The 17,954-nt window shown below is 34.1% G+C and overlaps 1 protein-coding gene across 3 annotated transcripts in view; it reads left to right on the plus strand.

Moving 5' to 3' along the window:
• The window catches only part of LOC126778850 (putative fatty acyl-CoA reductase CG5065), a 61,194-nt gene that overhangs the window by 34,484 nt on the left and 8,756 nt on the right, over positions 1-17,954 (plus strand). For 2 of the 3 annotated variants that reach the window (XM_050502561.1, XM_050502564.1), the window contains exons 2-7: positions 4,693-4,930; positions 5,617-5,733; positions 8,774-8,896; positions 11,207-11,332; positions 12,208-12,361; positions 13,005-13,106. In XM_050502561.1, the coding sequence (XP_050358518.1) occupies positions 4,817-4,930; positions 5,617-5,733; positions 8,774-8,896; positions 11,207-11,332; positions 12,208-12,361; positions 13,005-13,106 (736 nt within the window). In that variant the 5' untranslated portion in view covers positions 4,693-4,816. Of the gene's footprint in view, positions 1-2,450; positions 2,581-4,692; positions 4,931-5,616; positions 5,734-8,773; positions 8,897-11,206; positions 11,333-12,207; positions 12,362-13,004; positions 13,107-17,954 lie in introns of those variants that run through there. The other variant, XM_050502563.1, reaches the window with a different exon arrangement.

Here is a 17,954-nt window from a genome sequence, read left to right on the forward strand (position 1 = left end):
ACAAGGTTTGGAGCTTATTCCACCAAGCTGCTCCAGTGCGGCTTGGTGGAATACACATGTGGCGGAATTTCAGTGAAATTAGACACATGCAGGTTTCCTCACGATGTTTTCCTTCACCGTAAGGCACGAGATGAATTATAATCACAATTTAGCACATGCAAATTCAGTAGCGCTTGCCCGAGTTTGAACCCACGATAATCGGTTAAGATTTACGCGTTCTTACCACTGGGCCATTTTGGCTTTGGCCGATTGACTAGTGTAGATGAATTGTTAAAAAAAAAAGTAACAGTTTAAAAGAACAAAGTAACATGATGCAACAATTGACTACCAATCAAATCAAAAGAGCTGACTCTTTACATCAACCTTTTTCAGTCATGACAAAGTCAAATAATTTATTCAATATAGAAGCATTACACTTACTTGAGTTTTTACTTTATTGTACACCATATAGAGACCTTATCGCTACATAGCGATCTCTTCCAGGCAACCAACGGTGTAAGGAATAACTCATGGGATATGAGATGTACTTGCTTATTGATTGACATAAATCTATCACCGGTTCGGAAATAAACATCTCAGACCTAAGAACCGGCGAATATGAAAGCCGTCGTAAGGAATGTACCGTTTTATCATAGAAAGGTGCATTGCCTATCATTAAAGGCCTATCGTTTAAAAATTTACCGATAAAATTTATAATTTCTGATCATGTATCACTTGCAATCGTGTTATCAGGGTTCAAAGCATATTATCTGATAACAACTTGCTAATGGTTTCGCTATTCAGGTAGTAAATTGGTATTTTTTGTTTCGACATATTTCATATCTCATTAAATATATTTTTTGTAGTGTTAATAAAATAATAAAACCTTTATTTAACAAAAAACAATTAACAAATTTTTAATTCAAAATTTAAGATTTTAATGATAAATATCCTGATAATAATCCGATATGACCTCTTACACCACTGCACAGTGTTCAGCACTAGGCGATTTAACGTCCTTTCTAAGGCGCGGGAATTTTTAAACTTTGGGCGGAAATTTGTGACAGAAGAATGAAAATAGGCCAGGATCTGTCTTTATGAGCTAGCTATTATGCCAATGAGACATTACTAATATAAACGAACACATATAAATAACTATGTAAATTACCGTGTTTGTAAGGCATTTGATTTTAAAGTCGTGTTGAGTAATTTTCAACATCAAAAATATCATCAATAATCATCAATTATGGTATATATCACCGACTGCCTCGTTGTTCTAGTGGCTAGATATAAGGCCGTCGACCCGGAGATCCGTGGGTCCAATTCCCAGGTTGGGCCAATAAAAAGTTATTGGGTTTTACTGTCAGAAAATTCTCAGTAGCAGCCCGGGGTCTGGAAGTTGGAAGTGTGTACACTCCCGTGGTTTGGAAAGCACATAAAACCGTTGGTCCTGCGCCTGAACTATTTCCGGTCGTGTCGGATTGCCGTCCCATCGGATTATGAGAGTTAGGGAATAGAGAGTGCACCTGTGTTTGTGCACACACTTGTGTACTATAATATGTCCTGCGTAGTTGGCACCGAAATCGGTCTGGAGAACCTTATATCACCGTAAAATTTTCCGTCAAGGATCGCCAGTTCATAATAAATTTAGAAATATTATAAACGGGTCATTCAAGTTGTACTAATAAATTAGGCGTGTTTTTTGTAATGCTTAATTGAAAAAAGCTACTAAACCTATATGCATTATTCTCATACCAGAAGTTGCAGCGGGTGTCGGGGAAGGTTTTTGTAGGTAATATTGTTCTATAAGAAGTTTTCAATGGTTTATAATCTCTCGATTTCTAATGTTTCGGTTAGGTTAGGTCAGTGTTATTAGAAAAAAATATACGTCGTCGTTCATAATTGTTAGATAATCTACCATTTGATTAGTTATACTAGCTTCTGTCCGCGGCTAGGTCTGGTTTGAAGGTAAGAGAGTAAAAGATTTAGGATCTTTTTTATTCTTTCACACAAAAACTATTTAACGGTTTTGGATAGAATTTGGATTAAAGATAGCTTATACCGTGACTTAAGATATAGGCTATGTATCACATACTCTCTACAAAAAAGACGACAAGCTTTCGCGTTTATAATATTAGCATAACAGTATTTACATTTATAAGAGTATTTGACTGTGACTTCGTCCGCGTATGGGAAGGGGGTCAGATATTAGTTTAAAAAACTAATCTATATATCTATCTTCATAATAAATAGGAAGGCGTAACAGACATACACAGCTACTTTCGCTTTTATAGTATTAGTTTATATATATGTTAATCGTTTCATATAAAACCTTAAAATAAAATCTTCTGTTACCTGCCAGTAAACGTAAAGTCGACAGATTATATAAGGCGACACGTCATGCGTTTTATCAATAAAAAAAATATTTTATCAGATAAAATATTCAGTCTTGAGTTTAGTGTTATAACATTGTTTGAGGTAACGCGACGATATACGCGTGTTTATCTTATATATTACATAAATATAAACCATATATGTGAAACTGTTAATATTACTGACTAGAGTAAAATGTTTGGACTGTTATTTACTTTAAAGTGACAGGTAATTCTATTTTATATATTAATAGCTGGTAGCTATGACTTCGTTCTCGTGGCATATTTTTGGGTGTATCCTACGATAATTGGACAATGTGGTTTAAAATTATCTTTAGACTCTTAGAAGATACTAAAAAATTTCATAAAAATTGCCCCTTGAGTGTATTATATATTATTTGCAACATATTAAATGTATGTAAGAGAATGATTATTGGAATTATGTATATCTTTGCCTTTTTTATATATATATTTACAAAATATTAAAATTATAATAATTATTAATGTATGTTTTAATAGCAATAGGTTTTTAAAATTTCTTTGATTTCAAGCAACCTTAATAAGGAATAATATACTTTCCAATGAGAGGTATTGCTGATCCGGAATGGCTCAGTGGTTAGAATATGAACCGGTGATTGCAGTTTCAAATCCGGCCATGCACTACTGAATTTTCATCTTGTATTTGTATTACTAATTCATCTCGTATGATAAAGGAAAATATCACCTGCACGTGACGGATGAAAATCTCCCAAAACATCCATCAAACAACAAATATTTTTTTATTAAGTTGTGAATACCGTATTAATCGGTATTTTGTTGTACGTTGATTTCTTTAAATGTATCTTTTTTATTTAATTTGACTTAGGTAGGCTGGCAAATGCATCTCCTGGTTGTAAGCAGTCATCACCGCCCATAGACATGTTCACTGTTAGAAATATTAACCATACCTTACATCAACAATGCGCAACCAAGCTTGGGAACTAAGATGTTATGTCCTTTGTACATGTAATAATTAATTAAAAAAATATAATAATTAATTAATTATGACGTGAGCGTAACCGCGAATGTAGCGTTAGTTTCTAAATAAAAGTTTATATAAAAAAATAACACTTCTGTTCGTGTTATTTGATTCGATAGAATTGGAAATTTGTGGAGTTTGTTACACGTGCGTACAATTTATAGACGCCCGAGTTGTAAAGGTTTTTTTTAAATTAAGCCGGCAACGATTACGTGGCTGGTAATATTTCTTGTGCACTATTTAGTACTATTAGTGATTATGTCGTAACCAAAATTAATAATAATAAATTCCTGGGTCACTATTCACACACGGCCATCTGATCCCAAACTAATCAGAGACTATGGAATACTAAGGAAACCAGACAATTGATATACTACATATACTACTTTTCTTTCGTAAATACATACTTATGTAGATAATTACACCCAGACTCAGGACAAACAGACATGTTAATGCATACAAATGTCTGTCCTGGGTGGGAATCGAAACCACCTTCGGTGTGAAAGGCAAGTATCTACCAACCACGCAAACCGGCCCGTTCGTGTATTGTAAATAAATATATTTACTGTTATTTCTCAAAAATTCTTTTTCACAGTGATTTTTTTGTTGTATGTTGATCTCTGTCTATCGTTTTATTAACGCACTTTTATTAGCTTGGTATGTATATATGTTACGTGATTTTCACCCATTTGAAAACGTTAGATTGAAGCGAAACTTCGCACACTTATCAAAGTCTTAGGACAATGCAATAATTTTGATATATTTGTATTTTTTTTTCAATAATAAATAGTTTAAAAAACTATAAACACACGCTTTGGTGGCTAATAATAAATTTTAAATTTGTAAATATATATTATCTCTAACGTAACTAATCTGCATGGAATCAGCGTGGTAGATTAAAATGAAGCCTCTTCAAGAGGCTTTAGGCAATGGAGTATGAAATTTACACTTTAGTTTCACTTTCTTTTTAAAACAGGAAAACATAATAAAATTAAACATTGTTATGTAGACAATCCACAGACAAAAAATTAATATTATCAGTTGATAACATTTAAATTACAGTTTAAAGTTGTATCTCCTTCAAATGCTTTTTTTATATGGTATTGTATGAAGGACATATATATTGTATGTGTTGATGCGAAAATATTCAACAACAGAGTAATTAGGCTCCAAACGAACTGAACTTTTTAATTATAACTTTTTTTCATACATATAACTATGCTATTGTATTATTTGCATATTTTTTTTTCATGACATTCGCGAGTTATTTTCGCGCCACTAAGCTCACTAAAGAAATACTCATTGCTATTTCCATTGTTGCAGTCGGCCATGTTGGGAAGAGTGACAATCGCAGAATAATTCAAGATTAATAGAAACAGGCGCATGCGTTACAAGAAACTGATGCCTTCTAAAATTTAACTTTGAAACGTTTGAAAAGGGTATAAATATGGCGTCTTGCCTTGGCGGCCATTTTGGGCCGAGTCAGGAGTATATTCCGGTAGCGGAATTTTATGCGGACAAATCAGTGTTTGTTACTGGTGGAACCGGTTTTATGGGAAAGGTGAGGATATCTAGCTTTTTTATAGTGACTATAGCTCATGACTCTTCATCGAGGGTTTCAGAGTGAAACCGGATAGATGACTTAATTTTTTAAGACGTTTATGCTGAAATGACCTGTCAGTAAATACATCTTAGCCGATGATTGAAGACTAAGTGGAAGGTGTCATGAAAGAAAAAAATGGTTTATGCTTATGAGTTGTATACTTAACCGTCTAGAAACGTCATTCAATCAAACGTAACGTTTATATTCCTTATAGTTTTAAAACTTATCGAAGGTACCTGGTGTGTCTGTCACTTGTCTTAAATTTGGGTTCACACCCGGAAGACCAAGACAGGTGTCTTTTCGTGAGCTTAATTTGTGATTATAAATAACCTTGTGATCGGATAAAGTTTTGGCGAACATATATCATCTAGCTGGTGTAATCGTGGTGGAATAACATAAAACATAATGGGATATGTGTCTGTTGTGTGCAATGACATACGTGTCCTTACGTATGGAAGCCAAATTAAGTGGCCAGTAATGTTTAAACAATTTATTTTGCTACCTGTAGGATATATTTAGTATAGTGTAGTAAAGTTTTTTTTTATTTTAGTAAGAACTAATCTTCTAAATATATAAGCAATAGACCAATTATAGAAAATTGGTGGCGTGCTTCTGTTTGATTATATGTATAGACCTAATGACAGGTGCTGGTCGAAAAATTGTTGAGGAGTTGTCCTAAAATCAAGAAGATCTACTTATTGATGAGGCCGAAGCGTGGTCAGGATGTGGCGTCCCGTCTTACAGAACTCACACAATCTCCCGTAAGTATATTATTAATTAATTTTAATATTAACACGTCTAGCTTCCGATGGTGAATACTTCTATTCTTTAATTTTATTATATATTAGAACTTAAGTAGTTTGTGCAGTGGTACTTAAATGTCTTCTAAGTAAAATAACAAACATTGATTTATGATTTTATTCAAGGTTTTTCAATGGAAGCATTTAAACATTAGTAATAATGACGACGTACTTATTTTTAAACATATATTTCGTCCATCTTGGCACAAATGCGTCACCAGTTATTCTAATGGTACTAGTAGTTAGTTGAACAACAGATTATTAGTGTATAAATATTTAGGCAAACACAGGGGCACAATTTATACCTTCACCCTCATAGTCTGATGGGACGAGCAACTCACATGTTGCCCCAGAGAATTTCTTTAGAACAACCGAATAACTTTTATCGGCCTGACTGGTGGCTTGTAACATGGTCTGTTGTATTTAAGCAACTGCAACAACGTAATTGAACTGTAAAACTTCTTTTTTAAAATTAAATATGTGTGATGTCAATATATTTACGACCAGTTATTGTTGTTAATGGAGGATTAGTAATGAGTGGAAAAGCTTTACAGGTAACCTTATATTGTGATTAGATAAACAATATTGGGTTTTCTTCTTTCATATGTCAAATCAATAAGGGCAGAAAAAGTTAAATAAGAGTTTAACAAAACAGCCGCTGAGCGACGTTTATAGGGCCATAAGTAATTAAAAACAACTAGACTATATTTTCACCAACAATAAAAGTCCAAAATTTTAGCTGCACCGGTTAGAACTGGTCTTAAATTCAATTGTATATGTTGACCCACGTTCAAATAGGTAAAGTTAAAAGCTTGCAAGCCGAGATGGCTTATTGTTAGAACGCGTGAATTTTAACCGATGATCGTGGGTTTGAACCCGTCAAGCACCACTGAATTTTCATGTGCTTAATTTGTTTTTAATTCATCTTATGCTTGACAGTGGAGGAAAACATCGTGAGGAAACCTTCATGTGTCTAATTTCTTTGAAATTCTGCCACATGTATATTCTACCAACCCGCAATGGAACAGCCTGGTGGAATAAGCTCCAAACCTTCTCCTTAAAAGGGAGAGAAGGCCTTAGCCCAGCAGTGGGACATTGACAGGCTGTTACTATAAAAGCTTGCAATAATAAAACGTTAAAATCAAAAATGTATGACGTGTCTAATATGTTATGAGTTTGACCATAAAACAGCATATAATCAACTAAGATCGATATTCGTTGAAAAACTTGAACATGTGACGTAAATCACGCGATTAGCCTTTCTTCGTGGAAAAATTTTTAAAATACCTAGATTCAGTACTAGATTTCATTTTTAGTCGTTTCATGAATTTTACGTGTAGATTCTTGTAAGTTTTGAAGGTGATTGTTCTAATCGTACACATTAAGCTATCATCTATAATGGCATGGAAAATATCATTGACCTTGACACCGAAAGGTCATTCTCCTCATTCAGATGCAGCTTATTCCAAGTTCACCCTTAACCTTACCCTTGATATGATTGTGATGTGTGGACAGTTTGCCTTCAATAAATTGACTGATGACTTTATTTATTTATTTTTACTAACATAGCGTAACAGAAATGGTTCTACAGTAATTACTGTATACTTTTTCATCCAAATTCTCTTCACTATCTTAAACACCCTTTTGAATTCCTTAAGGACTCGCACGGTCGCACTTTACGATCTGACGATAATCTAATTCTCAAAATTCCCTCTCACTCTTCTTCTTTTTATACCAATTCCTTCTCTGTCAAGTAGTTCGCCTATGGAATTCCTTACCACTCCACTTAAGAGATCTCAAACTATTAACACATTTAAAATCCGACTCAAGGCGTATTATTTATCTTTATAATTATCATTGGAGTGTTGTTTTATTATCTGCCGCACTTTATTGCTATTTATAATTATCATAATTACATTTTTTTTAATTTATATTTGTTTAAAAAAATAAAAGTTGAATTGATCAGTATACCTCCTTACCGCTTTATTTATATCATGTACTTCACCCAAAAGTTGTCTGGAAGAGATGGCTCTTTTAGCGATAAGACCGCCTTTTGTACATAAATAGTTTTCGTTTTATATGTTCGTGTTTAAAATGGTACTGTAACTCATTTGGTGTACAATAAAGCATATTCTATTCTATTCTATTTTAATTATTACTAAAGTAAGACCATATAGGATTACGATGAATTTGAATTATTTCTCTCTTCAATTGCTTTTTGGATAAGTGGAAAAACGTCGATCAGAATAAAATTTATTATAAGTTCGTGCCAAACGCACTTTTTTTACGTTTTACGCACATTGAAAAGGTTATGCTTAAGGTATCTAAAAGGAGATGCGATTAAGGAAAATTTTACCTTGCTATGGAATTAAAAAGACGTTTATACCCATCACCGAGATAAAAGCCGATGGCCCAGCGGATAGAACACGTGAGTCTGATCGTGAGTTCAAATGTGGGTAAACTCATAAAATTCATCTCGTTCTCGAAGAAAGATAATGTTACTTGAAGTAACTTGGGTTTGTTGGGTTTTCAACCACATGCTACCATTGGATCAGCATGGTGCAATACTATCTTAATAGGAGTAGAGGTCTGATACCAGCACCACAATATTTTCAGGCTTTTTTTATAGAATAGGAAGGCGGACGAGCATATGGGCCACCTGATGATAAGTGGTCACTAATGCTCATAGACATTGGCATTGTAAGAAATGTTAACCATCGCTTACATCACCAATGCGCCACCAACCATGGGAACTAAGATGTTATGTCCCTTGTGCCTGTAATTACACTGGCTCACTCACCCTTCAAATCGGAACACAACAATACCAAATACTGCGGTTTTGCGGTAGAATATCTGATGAGTGGGTGGTACCTACCCAGACGGGCTTGCTGATGAAATAACTCTATAACTTATACACTTATTATGTGTAAAAAAAAATCTTGTAGGCTAAATATCTAAACTATTTGAAGTATAATTTTAAAGGTATTTTTTTTTTTCGTAGTTGTTCGAGACGTTAAGGAAAGAACGGCCTCAAGAACTCAACAAGATCGTACCAATAGTGGGCGATATCACGGAACCAGAATTAGGGATCAGTCAAGCGGACCAAGAAATGTTATGTCAGAAGGTAAGTTTATAATTAACAAGTATCTAAAACGGATAAATTTTGGTACTCAATTAAAATACAATTTTATCAGTTTATTTAATCTTTCAATTATCTATAAAAACTTAACTTTAACGAAAAGTGCTATAAGTTATCACAAAATGATTGTATCAAATTGTATATCTTTTAATGTCTAGTCATCGTTTACTTTCTAACATCTTTTGGTATTCGTTGATCGTATTTTTTAAATGGATTTTCAATATATAGTATAGTTTTTTAGCTGCGTTATATACTTTACTTTTATATTGATCAGTGTATTCAAACGATTTCACAGCTTTGTTATATACATATAAAGTTATTGATGAAATCATGACCGCGTGGAACAATGACAAGATTTTTATTACCATTTCCCAATTAGATTACTTTTTATAATATACAATGCAGATGCAGATGGGCCGTCTGATGTTAGGTAGTCACCACCGCCCATACACATTGGTGCCGTAATAAATAGTAACCATTCCTAAAATCACCACTTGACCACCAACCTTGGAAGCTAAGATCATGCGTCTTGAGCTTGTAGTTAAACTGGCTCACCCTACCACTTACCCTACCAACCGGAACACAACAATACTACGTATTGCTGTTTGGCGGTAGGACGTGTGAAGAATATTCCAGTAGGCTTTTACAAGCACTTTTTATAATTCGTTTTAGTATTATAATAAATGTAAAGCTACCACCAATTGATTTTGATTCTATCGAGTATATAGATAATTATTAAGAAACAAAATAGATATTACAAAAGAACAATGTTAAAAACTTAACAAAACATGTACAATAGGTATCATTAAAAAAAAATTCATATACTTCATCCTCTGCAATCATATTGTCTCTTTCTTTTCCAATTCAAAACGTACGTATTAATACAATTCAATAATAAATAACGCTTATAGTTTTGCTGACGGTACTCCTAAGCGTCGGTTAACAAGCGCTACATACCAAAAGGTTTTGTCCTAATAATTTAGAACGGCTATGACGTATACAATTGATATATGCTCTGTTCAACCGAAATTGAACCCTCTCGTGTTTCATGTTCAACCTAATTAACCTAGTAACGATAATCGTATGATGTTTTTGCATGTCATAAAATAGCTGTTGCTATGCTAGGAACATGTATTTGACTATGAAATGTCTATGGAAACGAAAGCCTTCGGAATTAAGCCCGTGGCCCTGTGGATACAATCTTTAATAATATTTTAAATGCGAAATGTTACGTTTTCATGGCTATACCGCTGATTCGATTTTGATGAAATTTGATGTAAAGCTAACTTAAGCCCGAAGAAAGGACTTGGGTTATTTTTTTATACCTAACACGTGCACCGCTCTCTAAACCGCGATCTTAAACTAGTAAAAAATAATAGAAATATAAATTTAAAATAATAAGTATAAAATACGCGTACAGCATTAAAGACGACAGCAGGTTCAATTGAATGATATTTGTATATAGTATATATTATTTATTTTGTTTTTTTAATTAGTAAAACATAGTTAAGGTCTCCCAGCTAGGGTTGTATTTGTATGTCTCGTAAAAATATATATATATATATATATATACCTAGCTGTTTTATTTTTTATTTTGTGATTATTTATTAGTTATATTTTAGCTTTACGAAAATATTTAGAACTTTTTATATTTTACGTTTATTCTACATCACGTGTTTAAGAATAAAATATGATTCTATTCTATTCAAAGGTATTTGCACTTTTCTAAGATCAAAATCACACTTGCATCCATGCCCACGTCCACGCCCACTCGCATTCCAACACACATTCACATTAGGGCATAATAAATATTTACAACCATCATCTAGATTTGCTTTCTCTTAAACCCGTTTACTTGGAGGTCGGTGCAATATGTATACTGCATGGAAAAAAAAATAGCAGAGTTTTTCTTTTATATACGTGTAAATGCCTGACATCATGTATGCTATGGAATCCTTCTCCTTGTTTAGATGAATTGGATCGCTTCGTCCATAGGGTATAATTATGGGGTAGTTCTTCAAAAGAATTTGAGAATCATTTGATGTTGGTGGGCAGTCACCATGTGCTCGATTAATTAGTTGCACTTAACCAAATCATAGTCAAAGATCTCTATACAATATAGAAGCGTTACACTTGCTTATCAAGTGACAAAAATCCTACAAACAGTTCGGAAGTAATACATCAGACCTGAGAAGAATCGGCGAAACTCAGCGGTTTTTTTTTAAATACCCTTGGTTACAGGGTTGTGACATATGTAAGTATTGGTTTTTCTTATAACTTTGTTTTTCTTTTTAGGTATCAGTAGTCTTCCATTCGGCTGCGACGGTTAAATTCGATGAAAAACTAAAGCTGTCAGTCACCATCAATATGCTGGGAACGCAACAGCTCGTCCAACTCTGTCATCGTATGCTCGGGCTGGAGGTATGTTCACCTCACTTGATGGTAGGGCTTTGTGCGCGCTCGTCCGGGTAGGTAATACCCACTCATCACATTTTCTACCACTGAGGCTACAGCACCGATGCCACAAGAGAGACGAAATAGCTTAAACAATAGAGAGAGACGAAATAGCTACTTAAACAATCATTAAAAAAAGCTTGATACAGTAGATATCTTCTATTTTACGAATTTATATAAAACGAATGTTAACGATCGCACTAAATACTATTGAAATACCAATAAATTAATAATTGTGAGGTCTCGGGCCTTCACTTCCTTGTTACTCTAGGACCTCCAGACCCGTAAATCCGGTCCTTTATTTGTTATATACAAATATCTGATAATTCTGACGGTTATTACATACAATAATCGTCAGAATTCGATTCCGGTCACATTTCACATCGTTAAGTGAATGGACTGTTGAGGTTTCCTTGCATCTTGAGTTCATTCGTATAATATTTTCATAATTATGTACTACTTCAGGTGGAAAATCGTGCGTATGCATAATTAATGCGTTCTAAAAAGTGTTGTATTATTCGAGAATATAAATATTATGCATGTCGGTGTTTGTCTGTAACGATACACTTGTCTATTTTCCATTTTCGCTTATTTGTGGATGTATTTATCATTTAAGATCATCTGTTATTATTCCGATTTAATTAACAAACGTTCATGTAATGAAATGAAGAAGATTATTGTGTACATCTGTTACACAGTGAATGACTTCCTTACAAGATTCAATTTAATTAAAAACTACCGTAAGTTTGTAAGGTAGATTCTATCGAGAGATACTGGCACTAAGCTCAGTTGCTACTCTAGCTACTACTTTTCCGGCATCTATATGTATTGTATATATACAGGCTCTAGTTCACGTGTCGACCGCATACTGCAACTGCGAGAGAGAAAGAGTGGAGGAGACGGTTTACGCTCCACCCGCACACCCGGAGCACGTCGTCACCCTGGTACAAACGTTGCCTGATGAGCTGGTAGATCGAATCACGCCGGATTTAGTTGGTATGTTTTTTTTTAAATATCGAACCAGTGTTCTCACTAACTATATTTGTTTTCAGCCTATCTTATAAGATACGATATAGTAGGTCAACGACAAAATATTACACACTTGTAACTTTAGGTAATTTGTATGAAAATCTATTCATCCTTAAGCGTCACAGTTAAATGACCCAAGTGACATATCCTTTATCTAAACCCATAAGCGTAACAACTCGTATGGAGTGGAGGTCCACTTGCAAACTCTTGCATGAGCGTATTTCTGAAAGAAAGACAACTTCTTGTCCAAGGTGGATTAGCGTCATACTTTTTTCGTGCAGCTTAAATACACGGGTGACCCCAAATAACGGCAAACTAATGACGAAGAAAAAAAAAACAATATATTCATCATTTTTTCCTTAAAAAAACAATTAGAGCTTTACATGCAGAAAACAATAATAGCCTTACAAACATTGCTTAGTTACTCAAACACTGATTTCTCCCTTTCTGTCATTATTGATTTGACATTCGAAAGAAGGAGACGCAGCATTGTTTAACTGATCACCCTCGAAATGTTTATAAGCAAGACTGTAAGAGATTAAAGAAATACAAGAATACAATTAACAAAGAGGTTTGCAATGTTATACATGTACGTTTATTATAATTCCAGGAGACAGGCCCAACACATACACGTTCACCAAGGCGCTCGCCGAGGACATGCTGATCAAGGAATGCGGTAATCTTCCTGTCGCGATCGTTAGACCTTCAATTGGTGAGTTTGTCATTTAAACGAATTTACAAACGTAATTTTTTTTTTATATTTGCCGGGGAGTCAAATTACTCTACTCCATCTGATGGTAAGTGGTAGTGGAGTTCAAACGCGACGACGGCCAGTATAGTCGGGACGAATGTTCGGCTGTAGCCGCCCCCGCCTTTCCGGCCCGCAAGATGCCTCTTCACGCATCATTCGTAATAAGACGTGTTCGTTTTATAATAGGTAGGCAGACTGGCAAATGAGCCACCTTATGGAAATTGGTCAACACTCGCCAAAGTCATTGATGCTCTAATAAATATTAATAATCCTTTTCATTATCAATGAGCAATTGCTATGCCCCGTGTGCCTGTAGTTACACTGGCTCACTCACCCTTCAAACCGGAACACAACGATACTAAGTATTGCTGTTTGGCGGTGGAATATGTGATCAGTGTGCGGTACCCACACAGAATGGCATTGCACAAAGCCCTACTACCAAGTAGAGTTATATTTAAGAGCCTGTTCAAAGAAATTAAGAGGGAGCAATGACGTCGCAAAAAAATAAACATGTCCGAGCATACCATTCATATACCATTCATATTACTGGTGGTAGAGCTTTGTCTGGGTAGGTACCACCCACTCATCAGATATTCTACCGCAAAACAGCAATACTTGATATTGTTGTGTTCCGGTTTGAAGGGTGAGTGAGCCAGTGTAATTACAGGCACAAGGGACATAAAATCTTAGTTCCCAAGGTTGGTGGCGCATTGGATATGTAAGCGATGGTTGACATTTCTTACAATGCCAATGTCTAAGAGCGTTGGTGACCACTTACCATCAGGTGGCCCATATGCTCGTCCGCCTTCCTATTCTATAAAAAAAAAAAAAAAATTATTTGTCATTTTTTTAGACGCAAATAATTTAGCAACATTTATGAAAAACGATTCTGTCCGTGTATCGGTTGACCGACATAGAACTTTATAAGATTATGTGATTCAGCACTATCTACGGGCACAATATAAGAAAGTTATATATGTATAATAACTTTCTCCATGTACACAATATATGCCAATGTTCGTGGTGTTCAAACTCATACGATATCCCATAAACCAAAATATATGTCGTAACAGAAAAAGTATCAAAATTATTCATGAGCTATAAATTGATTACAAAATTAAATACAATTAATTCAATTATACTGAACGGGACTTTTATAAATCTTTGACCGTAGTTTTCGTTTTAATTATACGACGAACGATTCGTAACACGTACCAGCGGGGCATTGAAATGTTAAAAACATACGGTGATACGCTACTTTGATCCTTGCCTCCCTTAAATTTATAGTAATTAAATCCAGTATCGCTAAATTAAAATTACACGATCGTTCTATAAGTGATATCTAGTAAGAAAAATGTAAATTTTACATTTTTCAATATAGCTAATAGATTTTTTCTTCGATAAATTTAAAATATATGGGCGATAATTTCTTATCAGTCAATAAAAATCGTTGAACGATAATCGTGTTATCACGTATAACATAATGACACGATTTTCTAAGTATTTTTAATCGCAGGATAAAAATATCTAAAGATAAGCAAGCGATAATTTTATCGCTTCACAATCAATCATGAGAGAAGGCTGGCTTATACTATATTATGCGGGAGGGGTAAGGCTGAACAAACCTTATATATAAAAATTTCATGCGATTCGCTAACAGCTCTGCTATATTACGCACTACAAACAAATATTAATTAATATATCTTTATTTTTAATGTAAGATATATTCCACCTAACATATATTCATTTAATTTTACTCCCAAAGCTTCGATAACAGTAACAGTAACAGCCTGTTAATGTCCCACTGCTGGGCTAAGGCCTCCTCTCTCCTTTTGAGGCGAAGGTTTGGAGCTTATTCTACCACGCTGCTCCAATGCGGGTTGGTAGAATACACATGTGACAGAATTTCAATGAAATTAAACACATGCAGGTTTCCTCACGATGTTTTCCTTCACCGTCAAGCACGAGATGAATTATAAACACAAATTAAGCACATGAAAATTCAGTGGTGCTTGTCCGGGTTTGAACCCACGATCATCGGTTAAGATTCACGCGTTCTAACCACTAGGCCATCTCGACTTCTTTGACCAAGTTCGATAACAACTTCGCCGAAATTCAAAAGGTTATTTTTTTCATAAATCTACAGTAAATAAATAGCATAGTTTTTTTATATTAGGTCTCGACTGATATAATGTAATTTCAATGTCAAAGTTGTTTGATTTTCTTAACTCCTGCGGTTGGAGTAGGCTGTATCGAAAAAAATGCATAGCATCACGGCAGCATGTACAAGCGATCCCGTGGCGCTCCTCGTTAAGAAGGAAAGGGTACCGCTGGTATTTTAGTGGGTATTCCGATGTTTGGGGCGCATTTAGCGCCTTGGACACCGGTGAGCCCTACATACCCCCCCCCCCAACTGTTCCCGTGGGGGAAATTCGTAATTTATTTATTTATTTATTTATTTATTAGGGAAACATACAGCATATCTTATATTACAACTTAATATAATAATCATATTTTAACACTTATGCCAGTTAAGTTTCCACTACTGTTTTAACAGGGAAGTGGACTAATTTTGATGTTACATAAAATATAACTATTTATGACAAAGTAAAATTTTAACGTAAATATGGTTATGGTTAATTACTAATAAGTATTTTTCACAAGATTATAAAATTTACTTAAACTATTTTTAAACAGATCAATGTGGTTGTATTTTCTATTATGACTATTACAAGATCTTAGAATAAAAGAATTTTTGAAATAATTAGTTTTATAAATGGGTATTGAAAAAGTATCCTGAGAGCGAGCGTTAAAACGAGGACACTTAAATAAAATCTCACTGAGCAGATATGGAGAATCAATTAAATTATTTAATATTTTGTAAAGAAACATTTGGTCTCTTTGTTCTCTACGTTCTTCAAGTGGCATAAAAACAGAGTCAGGAAAAGTAAATTTGTATCGCAACCTCCTGATAAATTTGTTTTGTATATTTTCAATTAAGTTGACATATTTTGCATATTGTGGATTCCAAACAGTTGACGCATACTCTAAATGTGATCTAACGAAAGCATTGTACAAAATTACAAAGGTATGAATATTTTTAAAGTCTGCCCCTTGCCGAAAGATAAATCCAAGCATTTTATACGACTTCATCACTATTTCCTCAATATGCTTATCGAATATAAGTTTGTTGTCTAGTTGTACCCCAAGGTCTCTCACCTCGGTTACCCTTTTTAATTTAGTATTAAATATGGAATAGTCAAAAATTATTTGTTCTTTTTTTCTCGAAAATGTAATTACACAGCACTTGTCAACATTAAGCTGCAAATTATTAGCAATGCAATATTGTCCTAATTTATTTAAATCCTCTTGTAAATAAAAACAGTCTTGATTATTTTTTATTATCTTAAAAATTTTAGTGTCATCAGCGTATAATAAAACTTGAGAATTTTTGAAACAATTAGTTACGTCATTAATAAAAATGTTAAAAAGTAAAGGGCCAAGGTGAGAACCTTGTGGTACACCCGATGTTACAGGAATAAAACTAGACGTATATCCTTTAATAGCAACGGCTTGAGATCTTTCGCGGAGATAAGATGTAAGCCAACGTAGAAGGTCACCATGTATACCGATGTTGTTAAGTTTTTGTAATAACAAATTGTGCGATATCTTATCAAATGCTTTCGAGTAATCAGTGTATACGACATCTACCTGGAAACCAACTTCCATAGCACTCAATACTGTATGCAAGAACTCACACAGATTGGACTCAGTGGATCGCTTATTAATAAAACCATGTTGGTTACAGGTAAGTAGAGGCCTTAATAATGGAAATATCGTATCATAGACAATCTTTTCAAAAAGTTTTGGAATAACTGACAATTTAGAAATACCGCGATAGTTTTTTATATCGTTTTTATTTCCAGACTTATAAATCGGCGTTATTAAAGATTTTTTCCAAATAGTTGGTAATAATCCGTTGTCCAATGATTTTTTGAAAAGCATTGTTAAAGGCACACATAACACTTTACTGCAGTTTTTTAAGAAAATGGGATGTATTCCATCTGGACCATAACCCTTGGATGTATCTATGTTCGATAAATATCGTTCTACTTTTTTGTCAACAATCTCGATAGAACTGATGATAGTCTGATTTGCGCTAGTAGAATAGTGATCCATTGTTTGATTTCCACTATTATCCTCAAAAACTGAATGAAAATAAGAATTAAACATATTTGCTATATCGTGTCCATTGTATCCAACTTGAGAGTTAAAATACATTACATTAGGTACAGATGTATGACCTTTTTTAGTCTTTATATAGGACCAAAACTGTTTTGAGCTAAAACGAATATTATTCTCTGCTCGTTCCAGAACTTCATTATAACACGTTCCTTCTAAGTTTTTTGATTGTAGACGTAATTCAGAGAACTTGTTATAATCGTTTTGTTGGCCATAAATTTTCCATTTTTTGTGGAATTTTAATTTTTTATTAATTAATTTTATCAAGGGTCGCGTAAACCAGCGTGGATATTTATTGATCTCATTTATACACTTAGACGGGACAAATGTCTCTATAATGTGATTTACGATAAGATAGAACGTATCAACTGCCTGACTAATATCTTTGTTTTTAAATTCGTGTTGCCAGTTAACTTTAGCTAATTCAAAATTAATTTTATCATAATCAGCGCTGTGAAAGCGACGTACAACACGAATAGCTGGATTTAAATTTCGCTCAATGGTATTCATATCAACTTTAATACAAAGGGAAGGATGATGTTCATCTTCAGGTTCTGATAAAGGGTC

Source organism: Nymphalis io, chromosome 27 (genome assembly GCF_905147045.1).
Source record: "Nymphalis io chromosome 27, ilAglIoxx1.1, whole genome shotgun sequence".
NCBI classification, from domain to species: Eukaryota; Metazoa; Arthropoda; class Insecta; order Lepidoptera; family Nymphalidae; genus Nymphalis; species Nymphalis io.